The sequence below is a fragment of the Aquarana catesbeiana genome, linkage group LG10 (genome assembly GCF_042186555.1).
Source record: "Aquarana catesbeiana isolate 2022-GZ linkage group LG10, ASM4218655v1, whole genome shotgun sequence".
In the NCBI taxonomy this organism is placed as follows: Eukaryota; Metazoa; Chordata; class Amphibia; order Anura; family Ranidae; genus Aquarana; species Aquarana catesbeiana.
In genome coordinates, this window is record NC_133333.1 from 187,146,332 (window position 1) to 187,163,401 (window position 17,070).

Consider the following 17,070-nt stretch of genomic DNA (forward strand, 5'->3'; position numbering starts at 1 on the left):
TATCTTTTTTTTATTTCAGCCTATCCTATTTTGGGGACGAACTCGCGAAAATCTAAATGAAATGATTTTGATAGAGCCAATCCTAGGCTGGGAAGGACGAGAAATTAAGTCTTATGGAAATGTGGCTATGTCTTCTTTAGCAGTTATGCAAATTAGCCATACAAAGGTAATAATAATCTGTGACGCACATTAAAATAGGACATTACAAGACTGGAGCACAACTGTCAACAGCTAGCCAAAAATCTATCTACTCAAATACACTGCACTATAGGGGAATTATTTTCTATTGGTTGAATTTTCTTCTAACCTTTCTTAAAGTGGTTGTAAACCCACATAAAAAAAAAACTGCAAGACAAAGGCATAATGAGCTAGTTTGCATCGCATACTAGCTAATTATGAAATACTTACCTTAGAATTGTGAATTAAAATATAAATTGTAGTTTGTCATAGACAATAGCCAGAAATATAGCACAGACAAGCTGCACATCATTTAAGACTTTTTTTTTAATAGATTACAATTAAAGAGAGAGAAAGAGAGAAGGTGCGTTTTATTAAAGTGGCTCTAAAGCCAGAAGGTTTTTTAACTCAATGCATTACTTGCATTAAGGTAAACAACCTTCCACTAGTTGTTCCTGTATCGATCCAGCACTGTGCCCATCTGCAGCTGCGCTGGTTCTCTCTCTTTACCTTCTCACAGGCTCGGAGACAGCAGCTAGAGCCATTGGCATGATCGTGGTTTGATGCCAGCTTGGTTCTATATGTAAGTGCAAATACTACATTTTTTAAAGCCTCCTGAGGATTTTACACTTGGGGGTTTCCTGTTTTTTATATGCCATACACCACCATTTCCATTTGCAAGAGAAACTTTGAGGCAATCCAGAGTTGTGTTATACAGAGTCTGGGGGACGGCTACATAGCAGAGCTCTAGGATTTTTACACATGCCTATCATGACCATTCCAATTTAAAGGGTCATGGTTATCTGGTAAGCTGCTCCGGGGCTCTTTTATTCAGGTGGTGGACATGTGCAGTGGTTTTCCTCTATGGGAGATATGTTTTCAACATTATTGGTGGACACACTCTGCGCTAAGCGTTGAAGCACTATACATCCTTCTTGCGGAACTTTCTCATTAATATAATTGGATGCACTATATTTGTGAATGATTTATTCTTCAAGCACTTTTTTGATACTTGATATTTGGCTACACTATCAGTAATTGTGACATTGTATATTTATTTTCATCTCCATATATATTTGGTAGTGGTTGCATTTAATCACTGTGATTTATATTGAGATGTAGTGCTGCCTTTTACTTTACATCATTGAGATGTTTGATATTCCCTCACATTAGGCTAGCTGCTATTTAACCCCTCATTTTTTTTTGTGTTCTTGTGGTGAGCATGTTTTTTTCCTTTTTGTTATATGGATGCACACAGCCCAGCTCAGGAGTGATCCCACAAATGTGCCACCATCCTGTGAGGAGGGAGCAGAGGTGGGGTCGAGCCATGCTGTGTGTGTCTATAGACGCATACAGCCTGGCTTGGAAAAATAGCCTGCACAAGTGTTACCATAGCAAGCGGCTTGCTATGGGGGCACCTGGAGAAGAGGAGGAGTCAAGATCACCAGCGGGGGACCCCAGAAAAGGAGGTACCAAAACCATTGCACAGATCAGTTAAGTATAATGTTATTTCGAGAAAAAAAAAAAAAAGCATTACAAGCGCTTTAATTGCTCTGAATATTAATTTACCCCATTTATTACCTTTTATGTGAAAATATTTGCATGACAGTTTTCACTTCTCACTATTCTTCACAGGAAATGACAGAGGTCTTCATGGTTCTCTTCCCTCTCCACTTACTCATTTTGTCCATGGATCACCAAGAGAGGCGATTTATGTATCAGGTAAAACATAATTTATATATAGATAAATACTGAGGGGTAAGTGTAAGGGGTGTGGCGTGTAAAACTGCCTATGAGGTCCTGAACCCTAAACATAAAAGAATAAAGCAGAAATTATGTTCTCTCCCCATGTTTTTGTCAATCTGAGTCTTTATTTAAGGTATTAAACTTTAAATATAATAGTAATTAGATTGCAAGGTTTCAGGGGCCCAAAGCTTGGTGTATGTGTCTTTATAGCACTTCTTTGTTTAATAAAGCCACTGAATATATGGCTACAAAGAAGGAATGTCACAGCTTCTAGATAAATATTTGAGGAAAGTTTCAATCTACAATTACTATTTGTAATCCAAAGAAATACTACTGTACTACTACAAAATAGTGTATATGTATTGTAGACCAGCCATTTACAACCTTTTTACCCCAGGGAATAATAAATAATTTTTAAGACTCAGGGAACTCATGCTAAAAAATTAATTGGGTATCAGTGGGAAAAATTGAAGATAGGAGGTAATTCAGTCACAGCTCAAGCAACCCCTAATAACCTCAGGAGGAATCCTATGTTTCCATAGAACCGTGGTTGAGAATGGCTATTGTAGAGTAATAATAGATGTACCACAGACAATATATATATAGAAAAAAAATCTTAAAGCTGACCTTCACTCACTATTTCCCCATAGCATGCTTGCTCGGTCTGCAACCCCCACCCTCCAGCTCCTGCAGCCTCCTGAGATAATGTAACACATCCCAGGAAGCTACAGGACCAGTCAACCTCAACTGACAGATCTCACTCTGCACATGAGAGGGGAGCAGGCTGTGACTCATCAGGAAGTGTCAGCAGGCCCCCAAATCCAAGATCGTGGTGCAGAAACCTATTAAGTGGTGAAGACTTTGTGTGCTAGTAAGATGGCACTGGTCCTAATAGATTGTTAAGAATATTGCTCTTAAAAGTACTAGTAGCTGCTGAGTTTCATTTTTGTAAATCAATAAAAAAACAATTAATAAGAGAATATAACTGACAGTTGTGGGTTACTGCAGTTTTGACCTGGTGGTATATCATTCCTAGCAGTAAAGGCTTATCTCTTTTTTATAGGGACTTTTACCTCTTTCTGGAATGAAAGTAGTTTGTGACCAAAGAAATAATGGCTATACTTTTGAAATCAGTGGTGAGTATATAAATTTATAATACCTATTGTCATGAATCTGCAATAATACTTTCGTGCCCTGTCTGTCTACTTACCTCTCTTCTGTGTATCAGTCTTAGGTCCTGCACTCTCAAACCTGCATGGTTAAGTAATCTTCCCTTAGCGTGGCTCCACCCTAGCCTCCCACAGGAACCACTATTTAACACCGGGTTCTTCAAGCCTGCCTTACCCGAGCAATATTGTGTGTTTGGCTTCCTGTGTGCTTCTTGCCGTGTGCTCTACGTCTGTTTCTGTTTACCGATCTTGGCTTGTTCTTTGACTACCCCTGCCTGCTTGATATCCCGACCTTTGCCGTGTTCTTTGTCTATCCTGGTCTGCTAGTTGCCATGAACTTTGGCTTATCTCCTGACTATCCCTTGTTGTCCTGGACTGCTGCTTCCTCTCTATCTTCCAGTAACCTACCGTGAGCATGAGCTGGGAGACCCTGGGGGGCGCTACTTGGAGCTAGTTGCAGCACAGTCCAACCTCACCATTAGAGGCTTTGGTGAACACCTGCTGGCTCTTAGACTCCTTGCCCTGGGGAATCTTATGCTCTAGCTTCCAGTAGGATCCGTGTTGGTGCTCCAGTGGACCTGCTTTCCTGAACCACCCAGAGTTCCATCCATAGCAGTCAGCCGTAGGGTCCACTACCTTAGCCGTGCACTCCCGACCCCAACCATGTGCATCTGTCACCTGGCTTGAGGTGACCTGACAGTTTGCTCAGGCCATGGACCCGGCTAATGTGCCACTACCTGCTGATGATCAGCTGCAGGGCAAAGTCTGCAGACTCGAGACCCAGGAATCTAATCAGACCCAGGTGATGCTATTCCTTCAGGATTTGGCTTCCCGCTTTTAACAACTTCAAGCTTCCTTAGGATCTCCAGTTCGACAACCTGAACCGCAATCTGCTGCCATAACGGTTACGGTCACAGTCGCAGCTGCTAACCCTTTGCATTTACCAGCTCTGTCTCCTGCTGGTCTTCTCATGCCCTTGCCCATTCCTGAGGAGCCCTGGTCTCACATAGCCATGGACTTTATCACCGCTCTTTCACCGTCTGAGAGTAATACGTTCATTTGGGTGGTAATCGATCGGTTCTCCAAAATTGCTCATTTTGTTCCTCTTCCTGGTCTCCCTTCTGCTTCTGCTTTGGTTCCCATTTTTGTTTGAGAGATCTTCCACCTTCATGGTGTTCCTTCCTATATTGTTTCTGACAGGGGTGTTCCATTTGCATCTAGTTTTTGGAGAGCCTTTTGCAAATCCATCAATATTGTCTTGGATTTTTCCTCTTCGTACCATCCTCAATCCAATGGACAGTCTGAGAGAGTTAATCAGGAGTAAGAGGTCTTTCTCCGCACTTTCTGCTTATCATGACGATTGGTCCTCTCCACTCCTGTGGGCAGAATTCTCTCACAACAATCATGTGAACATGAGTTCTCAGAAGACACCCTTTTTCACAGTTAATGGAAGACACCCTCAGCTCCCCCTTCTTATGACCTGTTCTCTGGATATTCCAGCTTTGGCTACAGTTCAACAATCATTCAATTCTATTTGGGTTAACGTTCATGATTCCCTCTAGGCAGCTGCTAATAAATTTAAAGGTTTTGCCGACCGTCGTAGGCATAAGCCGCCTTCTCTACAGCAGGGAGACAAAGTCTGGCTTTCCACCAGGAACATCAAGCTCCGGGTTCCTTCTCTGAAATTTTCCTCTAGACTCATTCGGCCGTACACTATCACACATACAGTATGTGTTTGAGCTTTTGGGGTGCACACCCTAATGTAATAGGCTGTGCACACCTATGTGATAGAGTAAATGAAATACACCGCAAAAATGTAATTTAGACATTTTTTTTACTTGTTCTGAGTCCTTTCCCAATCTATTGTAATATTGGTCACAGAATTGTATGTAAAGTTTAAAGGTATATGTTGTTTTTAGTTTAATAAATATACTATATACTACAAATTTTGAGATTATTTAAAGTGTACTTGTGTTTGAAAAAAAAGAAAAAAAATGCTAAGGAGAACCTGTCAAGTTTATGTTAGCTCCTAATTGACATTCATACTATTGTGTTGCAGTAATGCACATTACATGCATTGGTGTGCTGTGGTTCCATTTATTGTGAATGGCATCCCATTGCACAGTAAAGTGTAAAAATGCTAAATGCTATAGAAAATGCTGCACAGGTGATTTTTGCTTTGATGACATACATTATGCAGCTGATTAAAATTGAGGGGCTGCGGTTGTGCCTATTGTCACAAGGCATAAAACACGTAAATTAAAACACACTGCAACAGACCACTCCTGTGAGAATGAGCCCCTACAAGTGACACCGTTGCTAAAAAAATGTCAGCCTGTTAAAGTGATTCAGTTGTTTTGTTCCCTGCGGCACTCTGTGGTTTCTCCAGCTGTATTCAGCATTCAAGTGACCTTCAATGAAAAATCCCATGTCCAGTCTCAAAACTTTACAAACTTTAAACCACAATTCAAAACCTTCTTTTCTTCATCTGATAATACAACTTTACTATTACTACGTTAAAAATGCCTGAGCAGTCTAAAATTGTCTTCTTTGATTGGGCCCTCCTCCCCCTTGTGGATCCTCTCTTGGCTCCATTCCTTTTTTTTTTTAGGTTGTCCAGGTTTTGGGTGGGAGACATCTCAACCAAATGTTCCCCTTCTCCGGTTATTGTCATCTTCACCTGTGGATTAATTGTTAGGAAGCGGAGGAGAGGTTAATATTTGACAGTTTAAGATCAAATCTGATCTTATTTGACAACTTAAATAACAGTATACAACATGCAAAATGTTAACAGCTATAATCAGAAATAATTATTCATTGCTGTCACACCTCCAATGTGATGAAATCTGAATGAAGTTTAACGGTCACTTTGGCTTGTATTGTTGCTTTTTGCAAAAAAATGGATTGTCTTCTGTACAAACCATAAATTCTATATTAAAATGTATAATTTACATTGTTAATTTTTCCTCATTCTAATGTTTGCAGGCCCAATGATAGAGCCACGGCAGGTGTCCTGTCTCAGCTCCAGTGAGAGGAGTCTGTGGATTTCAGCTCTACATGATCACATCCAGGCGGCCAATACCCATTACCCCCCAGCCTCGCCATCTATCAGCATCTTGTCTTATTTAGTGAGTTTACAGATATAACAACATCTTCAAAACATGCTTCACATGTTAACATTTGACTTGAGTTGACCATCTGGTGCCTACAGGGTGCCCATGACTTTTATTATGCTATAAAGTCAAGCCATAAGCACTCGACATCTCATCCCTCAATGCAATGCTGATATCTCTCACTTGGCCACCTAGACACCATGTTTGTATTGTGTGATGTATTGCAAACATCAACTGATTTTTTTGGTTGATGTCTGCAAATTAAATCATCCCAACTCTGTATATTTGAATAGAAAGCTGCAGAGCTGGGGCATTCAACAAAATGCTCTCCATAGCCAAAATGTAAAGCTTGCCATACTGTACACAATAGACTTCTGTTTAAATGTTTGGAGAGTCTGAAAAACTGTTCATCAGAGCATTTGATCTGGCGATCATTGAGTAAAATAACTTAGTTTTAAAGCCTTTACATTTTTTTCCAGGTCTGCTACTTTATTTGAATCCCAGATGTATTAAACAGGTATATTTAGAGCCTAGACCATGCGCATTACAATATATATGATTTTTCCCGAATGAGCGCCACATCCATAGTCAAAATTGAGTTTGTTCGAGAAAAAACTTCCATCCTGTTACCTTGAATTTTCTTGTCACTGCGGTATAGGGATGAGCCGAACACCCCCTGGTTCGGTTCGCAGCAGAACATGCGAACAGGCAAAAAATTTGTTCGAACACGCGAACACCGTTAAAGTCTATGGGACATGAACATGAATAATCAAAAGTGCTAATTTTAAAGGCTTATATGCAAGTTAAGCCCCGTACACGCGGTCGGGATAAACGGGATAACCTCCGGAAAGATTTAGAACATGTTCTCTATCTAAGTCTGTCGGAAATGCCGACAGAAAAAGTCTGATGGGGCATACACAAGGTCGGAATATCCAAACAAAAGTTCCTATCGGACTTTTTCTGTCCGGAATTCCGCCCGTGTGTACGTGGCATTATTGTCATAAAAAGTGTTTGGGGACCTGGGTCCTGCCCCAGGGGACATGTATCAATGCAAAAAAAGTTTTAAAAACAGACGTTTTTTCGGGAGCAGTGATTTTAATAATGCTTAAAGTGAAACAATAAAAGGGAAATATTCCTTTAAATTTCATACCTGGGGGGTGTCTATAGTATGCCTGTAAAGTGGCGCATATTTCTCGTGTTTAGAACAGTCCGAGAGCAAAATTACATTTCTAAAGGAAAAAAAGTGATTTAAAATTGTCGGTCCCGGCAATACACATAACTCATTAAAAAAAACGGCATGGGATTCCCCCACAGTCCATTACCAGGCCCTTTGGGTCTGGTATGAATATTAAGGGGAACCCCGAACCAAAATTTAAAAAAAAAATTGCGTGGGGGTCCCCCCCAAATTCCATACCAGGCCCTTCAGGTCTGGTATGGATATTAAGGGCAACCCTGTGCCAAAATTAAAAAAAAAAATTGCGTGGGGGTCCCCCTCAAAATCCATACCAGACCCTTCAGGTCTGGTATGGATTTTAAGGGGAACCCCGCGCCAAAATTAAAAAAAAAAATGGTGTGGGGGTCCCCCCAAAAATCCTACCAGACCCTTATCCGAGCACGCAACCTGGCAGGCCGCAGGAAAAGAACTGAACCGTACCAGGCCACATGCCCTCAACATGGGGAGGGTGCTTTGGGGTAGCCCCCCAAAGCAACGTGTCCCCATGTTGATGGGGACAAGGGCCTCATCCCCACAACCCTTGCCCGGTGGTTGTGGGGGTATGGGGGCGGGGGGCTTATCGGAATCTGGACCCTCAGATCCCGGCCCCCCCTGTGTGAATTGGTAATGGTAACGGTAATACCCCCACCATTTCACAAAAAAAGTGTAAAAAATGTTAAAAAAGACAATAGCTGGTTTTTGACAATTCCTTTATTAATGTCTTCTTCTTTCCCTGCTTCTTCTTCCATCTACTTCTGGTCTTCCTTTGGTTTTCTTCTTCTTCCTCCATCTTGTTCTTCCCCCGCTTCTTCCTCTGCTTCTTCCTCCGGTCCTCTGCTTCTTCCTCCGGTCTTCTCGATCTTCCTCCGGCATCTTCTTCCTTGCTTCGTCCTCCGGACGATCCGCCTCAATGGGAAGCTCCCGCTGTGTGACAAATAGAAAAGAAAAGACCTTGCGAACCACAACAGTCCAATGCCTATAAAGTGGAAAATAATAATAATACCCAGCTGCAGACACAGATCACGTTTCATAACCGTGCAATAATGATATAAAGAAATAAGTGCGTTGCGCTAGAAAAAATATCTTAATAAATATATACCTAAGTGTAAATTTGCATCAAATGTGTATCAATCAAATACAGAAACATATGTGACAAATTCATATGCATCAAATATCGATCAAATAAATAAAAATAAATAGAGTGGTATGTAGTAAATTCATAAGTGACAATACGTGACAAAAAAGTGCAATGTGCATATACAATATCAATAGATCCAAAGTGCATACATAGAATATAAAAGTGCACAGTGCTCTACATATACATTAAAACGTTCTATAAAATGTTGTTATGATTAATGATTCTATTCTATTAAATGTATTTATGATTTTTTACTTATCACATAGGAACATTTAATAGAACTTTTTAATGTACATGTAGAGCACTGTGCACTTTTATATTCTATGTATGCACTTTGGATCTATTGATATTGTATATGCACATTGCACTTTAAAACTTTTTTGTCACGTATTGTCACTTTGTGAATTTACTACATACCACTCTATTTATTTTTATTTATTTGATCGATATTTGATGCATATGAATTTGTCACATACGTTTCTGTATTTGATTGATACACATTTGATGCAAATTTACACTTAGGTATATATTTATTAAGATATTTTTTCTAGCGCAACGCACTTATTTCTTTATATCCTGCTGTGTGACGCTTCTGTTGACAAATGCGCTACTAGAAGAATGGTCAAATATTCCCATAGACACACTCCTAAACCTTGTGGACAGCCTTCCCAGAAGAGTTGAAGTTGTTATAGCTGCAAAAGGGTGGGCCAACTCAATATTGAACCCTATGGACTAAGACTGGGATGCCAGTAAAGTTCACGTGCGTGTAAAGGCTGGCGTCCCAATACTTTTGACAATATAGTGTATCTGTTGAAAAGTATAAGACATTACGGGAATACCACTTTTTAGTTGATTGTGCCACTGAATTCGTCCTAGAGTGTTGGAGGATGTGCCTTTTACTGACAGTCTACTATTTCTTCCTGATTCATCCTTGTGTCCCCCATGTGTTTTTTCTGCCTCCCATAGAACTCATCCAAGTTCTTCAACACTTTTTTCAGCCCCTCCTTTCTTTTGTCTGTCTTTTTCCATTGGTAGACATTGCTTGAATGAGACTTCCCTTACAGTACTGATTTTCTATTAAATCAGTTTGTATATTCAATCAGTGTACATTTATATTTGTGTACAGTGTAGACATGTAGGACCTGTATGTTCTCTTTACACTTGTACACACTATTTTTTTAGAGGAGGTGAAACAGAAATACTGTGCAGTAATTCATAGCAACAATAGTTCAAATGTTAGTGCAAAGAAAATCATTTTATTTGGATATTTAGGGTTGTTTGCTGCCTTACTAAAATCTATGATGTGCATAATACAGTTAGGTTACTTGTAATTTTACTATATGTAGAATTATTTTTGCAAGGTGATGGTATTTAGCTAAAAATATAATATCTTTGACAAATAAAATATTTTACTGTATTTTATTTTCAGAAATTTATCAGTTTTTCCTGGTGCCTCCCATGTCAGCATACCCATGGTTGGTTGCTCCGCCCCCTACCAACCCACAGGATCATTTTAACTCTATAAAAAAGAGTTCCTCCCCTTAGTCAGTATTCTTTACTTTGTCCTCATGCCAGCAGGATCATTATCAGCCTTACCTCACCGCTTTATGGTGTAACCGTTGCAGGTTCATGCTCTCCTGCAGTATGGAGTCCCATCGCTTGGGCTGCTAAAGGCGCCAGATAAGTATGGGAGGCCGTTTTTTTCTGTGGATCTTTTTTTGGGCCATATTGGAAGATTAACAGGAGCTTAGCCTCTCCTCTATGCTCTTCCCTGATGGTATGTCTCTTATCCGTATGTGAGCAGGCTGTTACTTGCATTGCAGCGTCCCTCCATGGATTATGTCCCCCCCTCCTCCTGTAGCAGTGTGCGGCGCTTTGCGCGCGCCGATTGGCTCTGTTTTACTCAGCGGGGGGGGCGGAGTAATGGCGTGACATCATGTGACAGTACGGCGCATGCCCAGTAGCAAACTGAAGCTGTTGGCGGGCATCTTGGTACTCCCAAAGCGCTCTCAGCATAAATGGAGAGCCTGGGATTCATTACAGGGCCAGCTATCAAGGTGAAGACATCTCCCTTAAGTGTCTTCCCTATTTTTTGCAATGGAGCCTGGCCAAGGTATTTAGGGGCTTGCAAATGGGTACTTTTGTTTGGGGTTATGTATATGTATTGTGTAGATATGTGTATCTATGTGTATGTATGTGTGTGTATATATATATGTGTGTATGTGTGTTTTTTTCTTCTTCTTGCCCAGCTGCCCCTAGTAATGTGATACAGCAACAAAAAGATCCTCATCATACCACTAGGTAAGGGCTGCAACAATCAGGTAAGTTTTAAAGGGAAAAAAAAAAGAGCACTACGGGCAAATTAGAACATATTTTTTGTTTCTACAGCCCGCACCGGGGATCATCCCGCAGATCATCTCACCGTAGCTCCTCAGATAGGAGATCCAAAGGTCATAGGAGCTCAGGACACTCTCACTCATCCTCAGCTCATGCCTCCTGCAGTGGCCAGAGGTCACCCCAACATACCCCTAGCAGACGCGAATCCCACAGACCGGTGTATCCAAAAGAGAAGACCTGTTGGGTATGTGGAAGACAAGCGCTGCCGGAAAAATTGGTATGCGAGAAGTGTCTACTAGAGGCTACAGGGGATAAAGAGAAAGATAAGCAGCAGTCTCTGGAATCAGTTAAGAGCTTGATCAAGGATTCAATCAGGGAGTTGGCCCTCTCCCAAGACCAAATTAACCCACCCTCGCCTGAAGCAGCAGTAAGCACGGCCACTCCTCATTCGGACGCAGAGGTGGATTCTGAAGACGAGGCGGAAGGGGTGGATAGCAATATTTCAGCTTTTGACTTTGCTCTAGTTGAGCCTTTCATAACCGCGGTCAAGGATGCAATCCAGTGGGAGGAAAATCCGGAGCCACCTTCTAAAACAAAGAAATATTTCCCACATCTGAAAAAGAAGGTATCATCTTTTCCCTTGATGGAAGAAATCAAGGAGGTGGTAACAGATGAATGGCAGAAGGTAGACAGAAGACCTATGGCATATAATCGTTTTCTTAAGTTATATCCACTGGCAGAAGCAGATGCGCAACTTTTTGATGCTGTACCAACTGTGGACGCCTCAGTTATGAGGTTGGCTAGAAACTCGACCTTGCCACTAGAAGACGCAGTCTCCTTTAAAGATGTCCTTGACCAAAGGATTGACTCAATCCTCAAGGGCCACCAGAGTATGGTCAGACAACGTGGAAACGGCCCTCAGACAAGGGGTAGGTTCAGAAGAAATCATTAAGGCACTGGATGAATTAAAGCTGGCCTCAGATTTCATAGCAGAAGCGGCTATTGACGTCCTAAAATGCTCTTCCAGGGCCATGCTGTATTCCATAACGGCCAGAAGAGCGTTGTGGCTAAAACCATGGTCGGCCGACCAAATGTCTAAGCAATCATGGTGTCGTATTCCATACGTTGGGAAAGCCCTGTTTGGCGAAAAAATGGATACGGCAATTACCAGAGTCACAGGGGGGAAAAGTGGGCTAATTCCCCAGGACAGAAGCAGGAGGAAGAGATTTGCAAACCGCCCAGCGGGCTAGTTAAGAGGGAAGGACTCCAGATCCTACCGTCCGGGAAGGGAGTATAGAAGGGGCTTGAAAGGTTCACAAGCTACCTTTCTGAGGTTGGCTAAACCAAAAGCCTCTACATCCACAGTTGATGGCCAGAAGTCCTTTTGACGCCCTCTCCACCCAAACCGGTCCGGTAGGAGCCCGTCTAAAGGCGTTTGCCCAGGTTTGGGTGGAAGGTTGCGTAGACCAGTGGGCAGTGTCCACGGTCTGTCAAGGTCATTTCTGGGGATTCAAAAGGCAGCCTCCCCTCTATTCCTTTCAGGCCACCAAGATTCCAACCTCCAGAGAGAAGAAGGAGGCCCTTCTTCAATATGTCAAAATGCTCGTTCTCCAGCAGGCAGTAGTACCAGTTCCAGACTTGGAGAAGCACTTAGGCTTTTATTCCCCAGTCTTCTTGGTCCCCAAAAAATCGGGGGGGGGGGGGGTTGGAGGCCGGTGCTAGACCTGAAGAGGCTGAACAGGTATATCCGGGTGGAACATTTCAAGATGGAGTCCTTAAACACGGTCATTCTATCTGTTTAGCCAGGAGATTGGATGGCGTCCATAGACCTTCAGGATGTGTATCTGCAAATACCTATCCGCCCTCAGTTTCAACCTTTTCTTTGGTTCAGAATAGGCGACTTACATCTTCAATTCCAATGCCTTCCCTTCAGGATTTCAACAGCGCCCAGAACTTTCACCAAAGTGCTAGTAGCGATCTTGGCTCCTCTTCGAGAGAAGAGGATTCGAGTACTACACTATTTGGACGATACTCTAGTTCTTTCTCAGCACAGGCAGACTTTGGTGATACATGTACAGTTGGTCCTAGACACACTGATAAAGTTTGGTTGGCTAATCAACTACGCCAAAAGTCAGCTTACGCCCACACAGGAGATAATTTACCTAGGGGCATTCTTCAATACTCCAGGAAGAGCAGTTTCACTCCCGGCAGAAAAAATCCCTTCATTGATAGGGAAAGTGAAAAGGGCGCTAGCGAGCCATTCTATGGCAGCATCAGACTGTCTGAGCCTGCTAGGTTCCCTCTCTTCATGCATACCTATGGTGAAATGGGCCAGATGGCATCTACGGACTTTCCAGGTGGGCTTCTTATCACAGTGGAAGAAAGATCGCCTAGAGCAGAGGATATTGATTACACCTACAATTAAATCCAGCCTTTGGTGGTGGACAAGACCATCCAACCTTCTGCTTCACTGTCCCCTTGGCCCCATCCCATGGACTGTTCTGACAACAGACTCAAGTCAGTTAGGATGGGGGGCACATTACCAAGACCAGTTGGTACAGGGCAGATGGCAATTCAATGTGACAGAGGTAGTATCAAACACCTTGGAGCTAGGGGTGGCTTGGTTAGCAATCCTGTCTCTAGCCACCTTCCTCAGGGGAAAATCCATCCTTCTCCAGATGGACAACAAAGTGGCAGTAACTTATGTTCAGAATCGAGGAGGAACGCACAGCAGGTCCCTTCTGAAAGAAGTGACACCCATTCTGACATGGGCCGAGAGGAATTTAGTCAACCTATGGGCCTCATATATCCCAGGGCCAGAGAACCAGTTAGCCGATCAGCTTTCAAGATCTTTCAGCCGCAACAACGAGTGGTCTCTGAATCCGAGGGTCTTCTCCTGGATATGCCAACAATGGGGCACTCCCCAAATAGACCTATTTGCCTCCCCGCTCAATGCGAAGACACCACTTTTCTTTTCAAGGTTCCCATCTCCGAAATCAGCAGGGGTGGATGCCCTAACCCAGCCATGGAACTTTCAGATGGCATACGCATACCCACCAACTCCACTGATACTGAGGTTTCTCCAACGTCTAACCACAGAAGCGGTCACAGTTTTGGCAGTGATTCCATACTGGCCCAAGAGACCGTAGTTCACGTTGCTAATCTAGATGACCTTGTGCAAACCGCTTCACCTTCCATACATAGACAACCTTCTGTCTCAAGGCAAGTTCTGTCACCCACACCCAGAGATCCTAGACTTGAGGGTTTGGAAGTTGAGCGGAAAAGGTTGGGCGAGTTAGGATGTTCGCATAATGTCATTCAAACACTACTACAGGCCAGAAAAGCATCTACGAATTCCACATACTATAGAGTTTGGAGAAAATTTACGGAATTGGCAGAAACGATCGATTTTGATCCTTTAAACCTCGGAATCCAGAACATACTCCTCTTTTTACAGAGTGGATTGGACTTAGGTTTGGGCCTGAATACGCTTAAGGTCCAGGTTTCAGCCCTTTCGGCTCTAACAGACACCCGGTGGGTGCTAGATCCTCTGGTGGAACGTTTCTTGAAAGCAGTTCTAAGATTAAGACCGCCTAGAAAGACGCTATACCCCAAATGGGATTTGACTATCGTGCTTAATATCCTTTCAAAACCTCCGTTTGCTCCCACAGAAGAATGCACCTTGGAGGATATTTCTCTGAAGGCAGTCTTTCTAGTCGCCATCACTTCGGGTCGCAGGGTATCAGAGATCCAAGCATTAGGGTCACAAGAACCCTACATTACCTTCTTCCCGGACAGGGTGGTGTTGCAACCTATTCATCAGTTCATCCCTAAAGTATCTTCAGTCTTCCATCTGAACCAAGAGTGGGTTCTTCCAGCATTCAGGGAGGATCCAGCCTCCTCAAAACTGCATGAGTTGTTTATAGCCAGATCCCTAAGTCACTACCTAAATTTGACGCAGCAATTCAGGAAAGATCAACGGCTATTTGTCATCCCCAAGGGTGCCAGGAAGGGAATAGCAGCATCTAAGACGACCTTGGCAAGCTGGATTGTAAGGTTAATCCAAAGAGCATATCGGGCTAGTGGTCTCCCAGTTCCAGATGCGGTTAATGCGCACTCAACGCGTGGAATAGCCTCCTCCTGGGCAGCTTTGGCGCGGGTCTCCCCTGAGACAATTTGTCGAGCGGCCAGCTGGTCGTCCTTCAGCACGTTCATGTCCCACTATAGTGTGGACCCAGCAGTCCTTACTTCCCGAGAGTTTGGGGAAAGGACTTTGCAGTCATCTGTACTGTAGCTTTTTGTTTAATTAAATTGCTTTACTGCAGTACCCTCCCTGTAAGCGAGTTATTTACCATGGGTATGCTGACATGGGAGGCACCAGGAAAACGGAAAATTGAATACTTACCTTTCCGTAATTTTCCTTTCCTGGTGCCTGCCCATGGTAGCATACACCCTCCCTTTAATGATCCTTAGCATTATGAGATCTAGTTACAAGAATACTGACTAAAGGAAAGAACTCTTTTTTATAGAGTTAAAATGGTCCTGTGGGTTGGTAGGGGGCGGAGCAACCAACCATGGGTATGCTGCCATGGGCAGGCACCAGGAAAGGAAAATTACGGAAAGGTAAGTATTCAATTTTCAATTTATCTAAACAATAGCTTGCTTGGAGTGAAATGGTGCCCCCTACTGGTGGAAAAGGTTACTTAAAATGATTTCAGGAGTTTTTCTTAGATCCATCCTTTGCTCTGGTTCCTGTGAAACCAATTTCACCTGTAACTGCCTCCAGTGCATTTTCTAAGTGAAATTTCTCATTCCTTAAGAAAGACTGATGTCGCGAACACACGAGCGGAATGTCTGACAGAAAAAGTCAGATGGGAGCTTCTCATCGTATATTCCGACTGTGGGGGAGATTTATTAAAACTGGAGATTGCCAAATCTGGTGCATCTCTGCCTAGAAACCAATCAGCTTCCAGGATTTTTTGTCAAAGCTTAAGTGAACAAGCTGAGATTATAAGCTGATTGGTTACCATGCACAGCTGCACCAGATTCTGAGTGCTCCAGCTTTAGTAAATCTCCCTTTGTGTGTAAGCCCCATCGGACTTTTTCCGTCGAAAATTCAGACGGACTTAGATAGAGAACATGTTCTATATTTTTCCGACGGAACTAATTACTATCGGAAAAACCGCTCGTCTGTATGCTGTTCCGACGCACAGAAAACGACGCATGCTCTGAAGCAAGTACGAGACGAAAGCGCTCGGTCTTTCTAGTGACGTCGTACGTGTTGTACGTCACCGCGTTCTTGACGGTTGGACTTTGGTGTGACCATGTGTATGCAAGACAGCTTGAGTGGAATTCAGTCGGAGAAACTTTCAGAGTTTATTCCAACGGCAAAAACCACTCGTGTGTACGCGGCATGAGGTTTCTCATTAGACAAAACTTTGGAGAAATGCTTTGGATCAATTGGACATTATAATAATTGATAATATTACATATTTTTAATTTTCAACTGGGGTGTCTTTTTGACGGTGAAAATAGTTTTGTACAGCTTTTCTAAGTATAACGCATTGCGACTAATATGTATCTTTTTATCTCTTCTTAAAGATTCCATGTGACCATTTGTGGAAGAAGAAGGAGCTAGTGAGGTATCTGTCCTCATGCCCCATCCTGAATTGGGAAGGCAAGCCGATCCAACACATGGGTAGCGCCGTCTACCTTTCTGCAGTGAGGGCAGCTCATACAATAGATGGAGTATGTCACATTAACAGTTCAATATCACTGTATCACCTTATTTGTATAGAAGAAATGTCATGTTTATTTCCAGCTGGCCTTCAAGAATTCTTTAGTCGGCATATCCATGAATTAACTAATTAAACAATGCTTGTTTTATTCGCTGATATATTTTCTGGAGTTTGCGAAACAGAATATGTAAATAGCCATGCTTAGATTTGGGCCATAATCCCTAGAGTTCAAAAGATGTACCCAGAAACCCTGAGGGTCGGGGTCGTTTCCTAGGAGTTTTAGGACTCATTCAAATATTTAGATTCAGTTTTTGTGTTTAGAAAACTAAAGAAAATATTTAAGCAGATAGTATGTCAGAACAGATGATTGCAGGTGTTTATTTGCTACAATCCACAATTCAACTGAGGTATATTGTCCACTTAATGTCCTGTGCATATT

At 42.6% G+C, this 17,070-nt stretch overlaps 1 protein-coding gene across 1 annotated transcript in view; it reads left to right on the top strand.

The window, feature by feature from the left end:
• LOC141111080 (probable pleckstrin homology domain-containing family N member 1) overlaps positions 1 to 17,070 on the top strand; it is a 113,963-nt gene that overhangs the window by 65,775 nt on the left and 31,118 nt on the right. Inside the window, exons 4-8 of the mRNA XM_073603071.1 lie at positions 20 to 166; positions 1,813 to 1,899; positions 2,987 to 3,059; positions 6,078 to 6,220; positions 16,495 to 16,641. Coding sequence (XP_073459172.1) covers positions 20 to 166; positions 1,813 to 1,899; positions 2,987 to 3,059; positions 6,078 to 6,220; positions 16,495 to 16,641 — 597 coding nt within the window. The remainder of the gene's footprint in view (positions 1 to 19; positions 167 to 1,812; positions 1,900 to 2,986; positions 3,060 to 6,077; positions 6,221 to 16,494; positions 16,642 to 17,070) is intronic.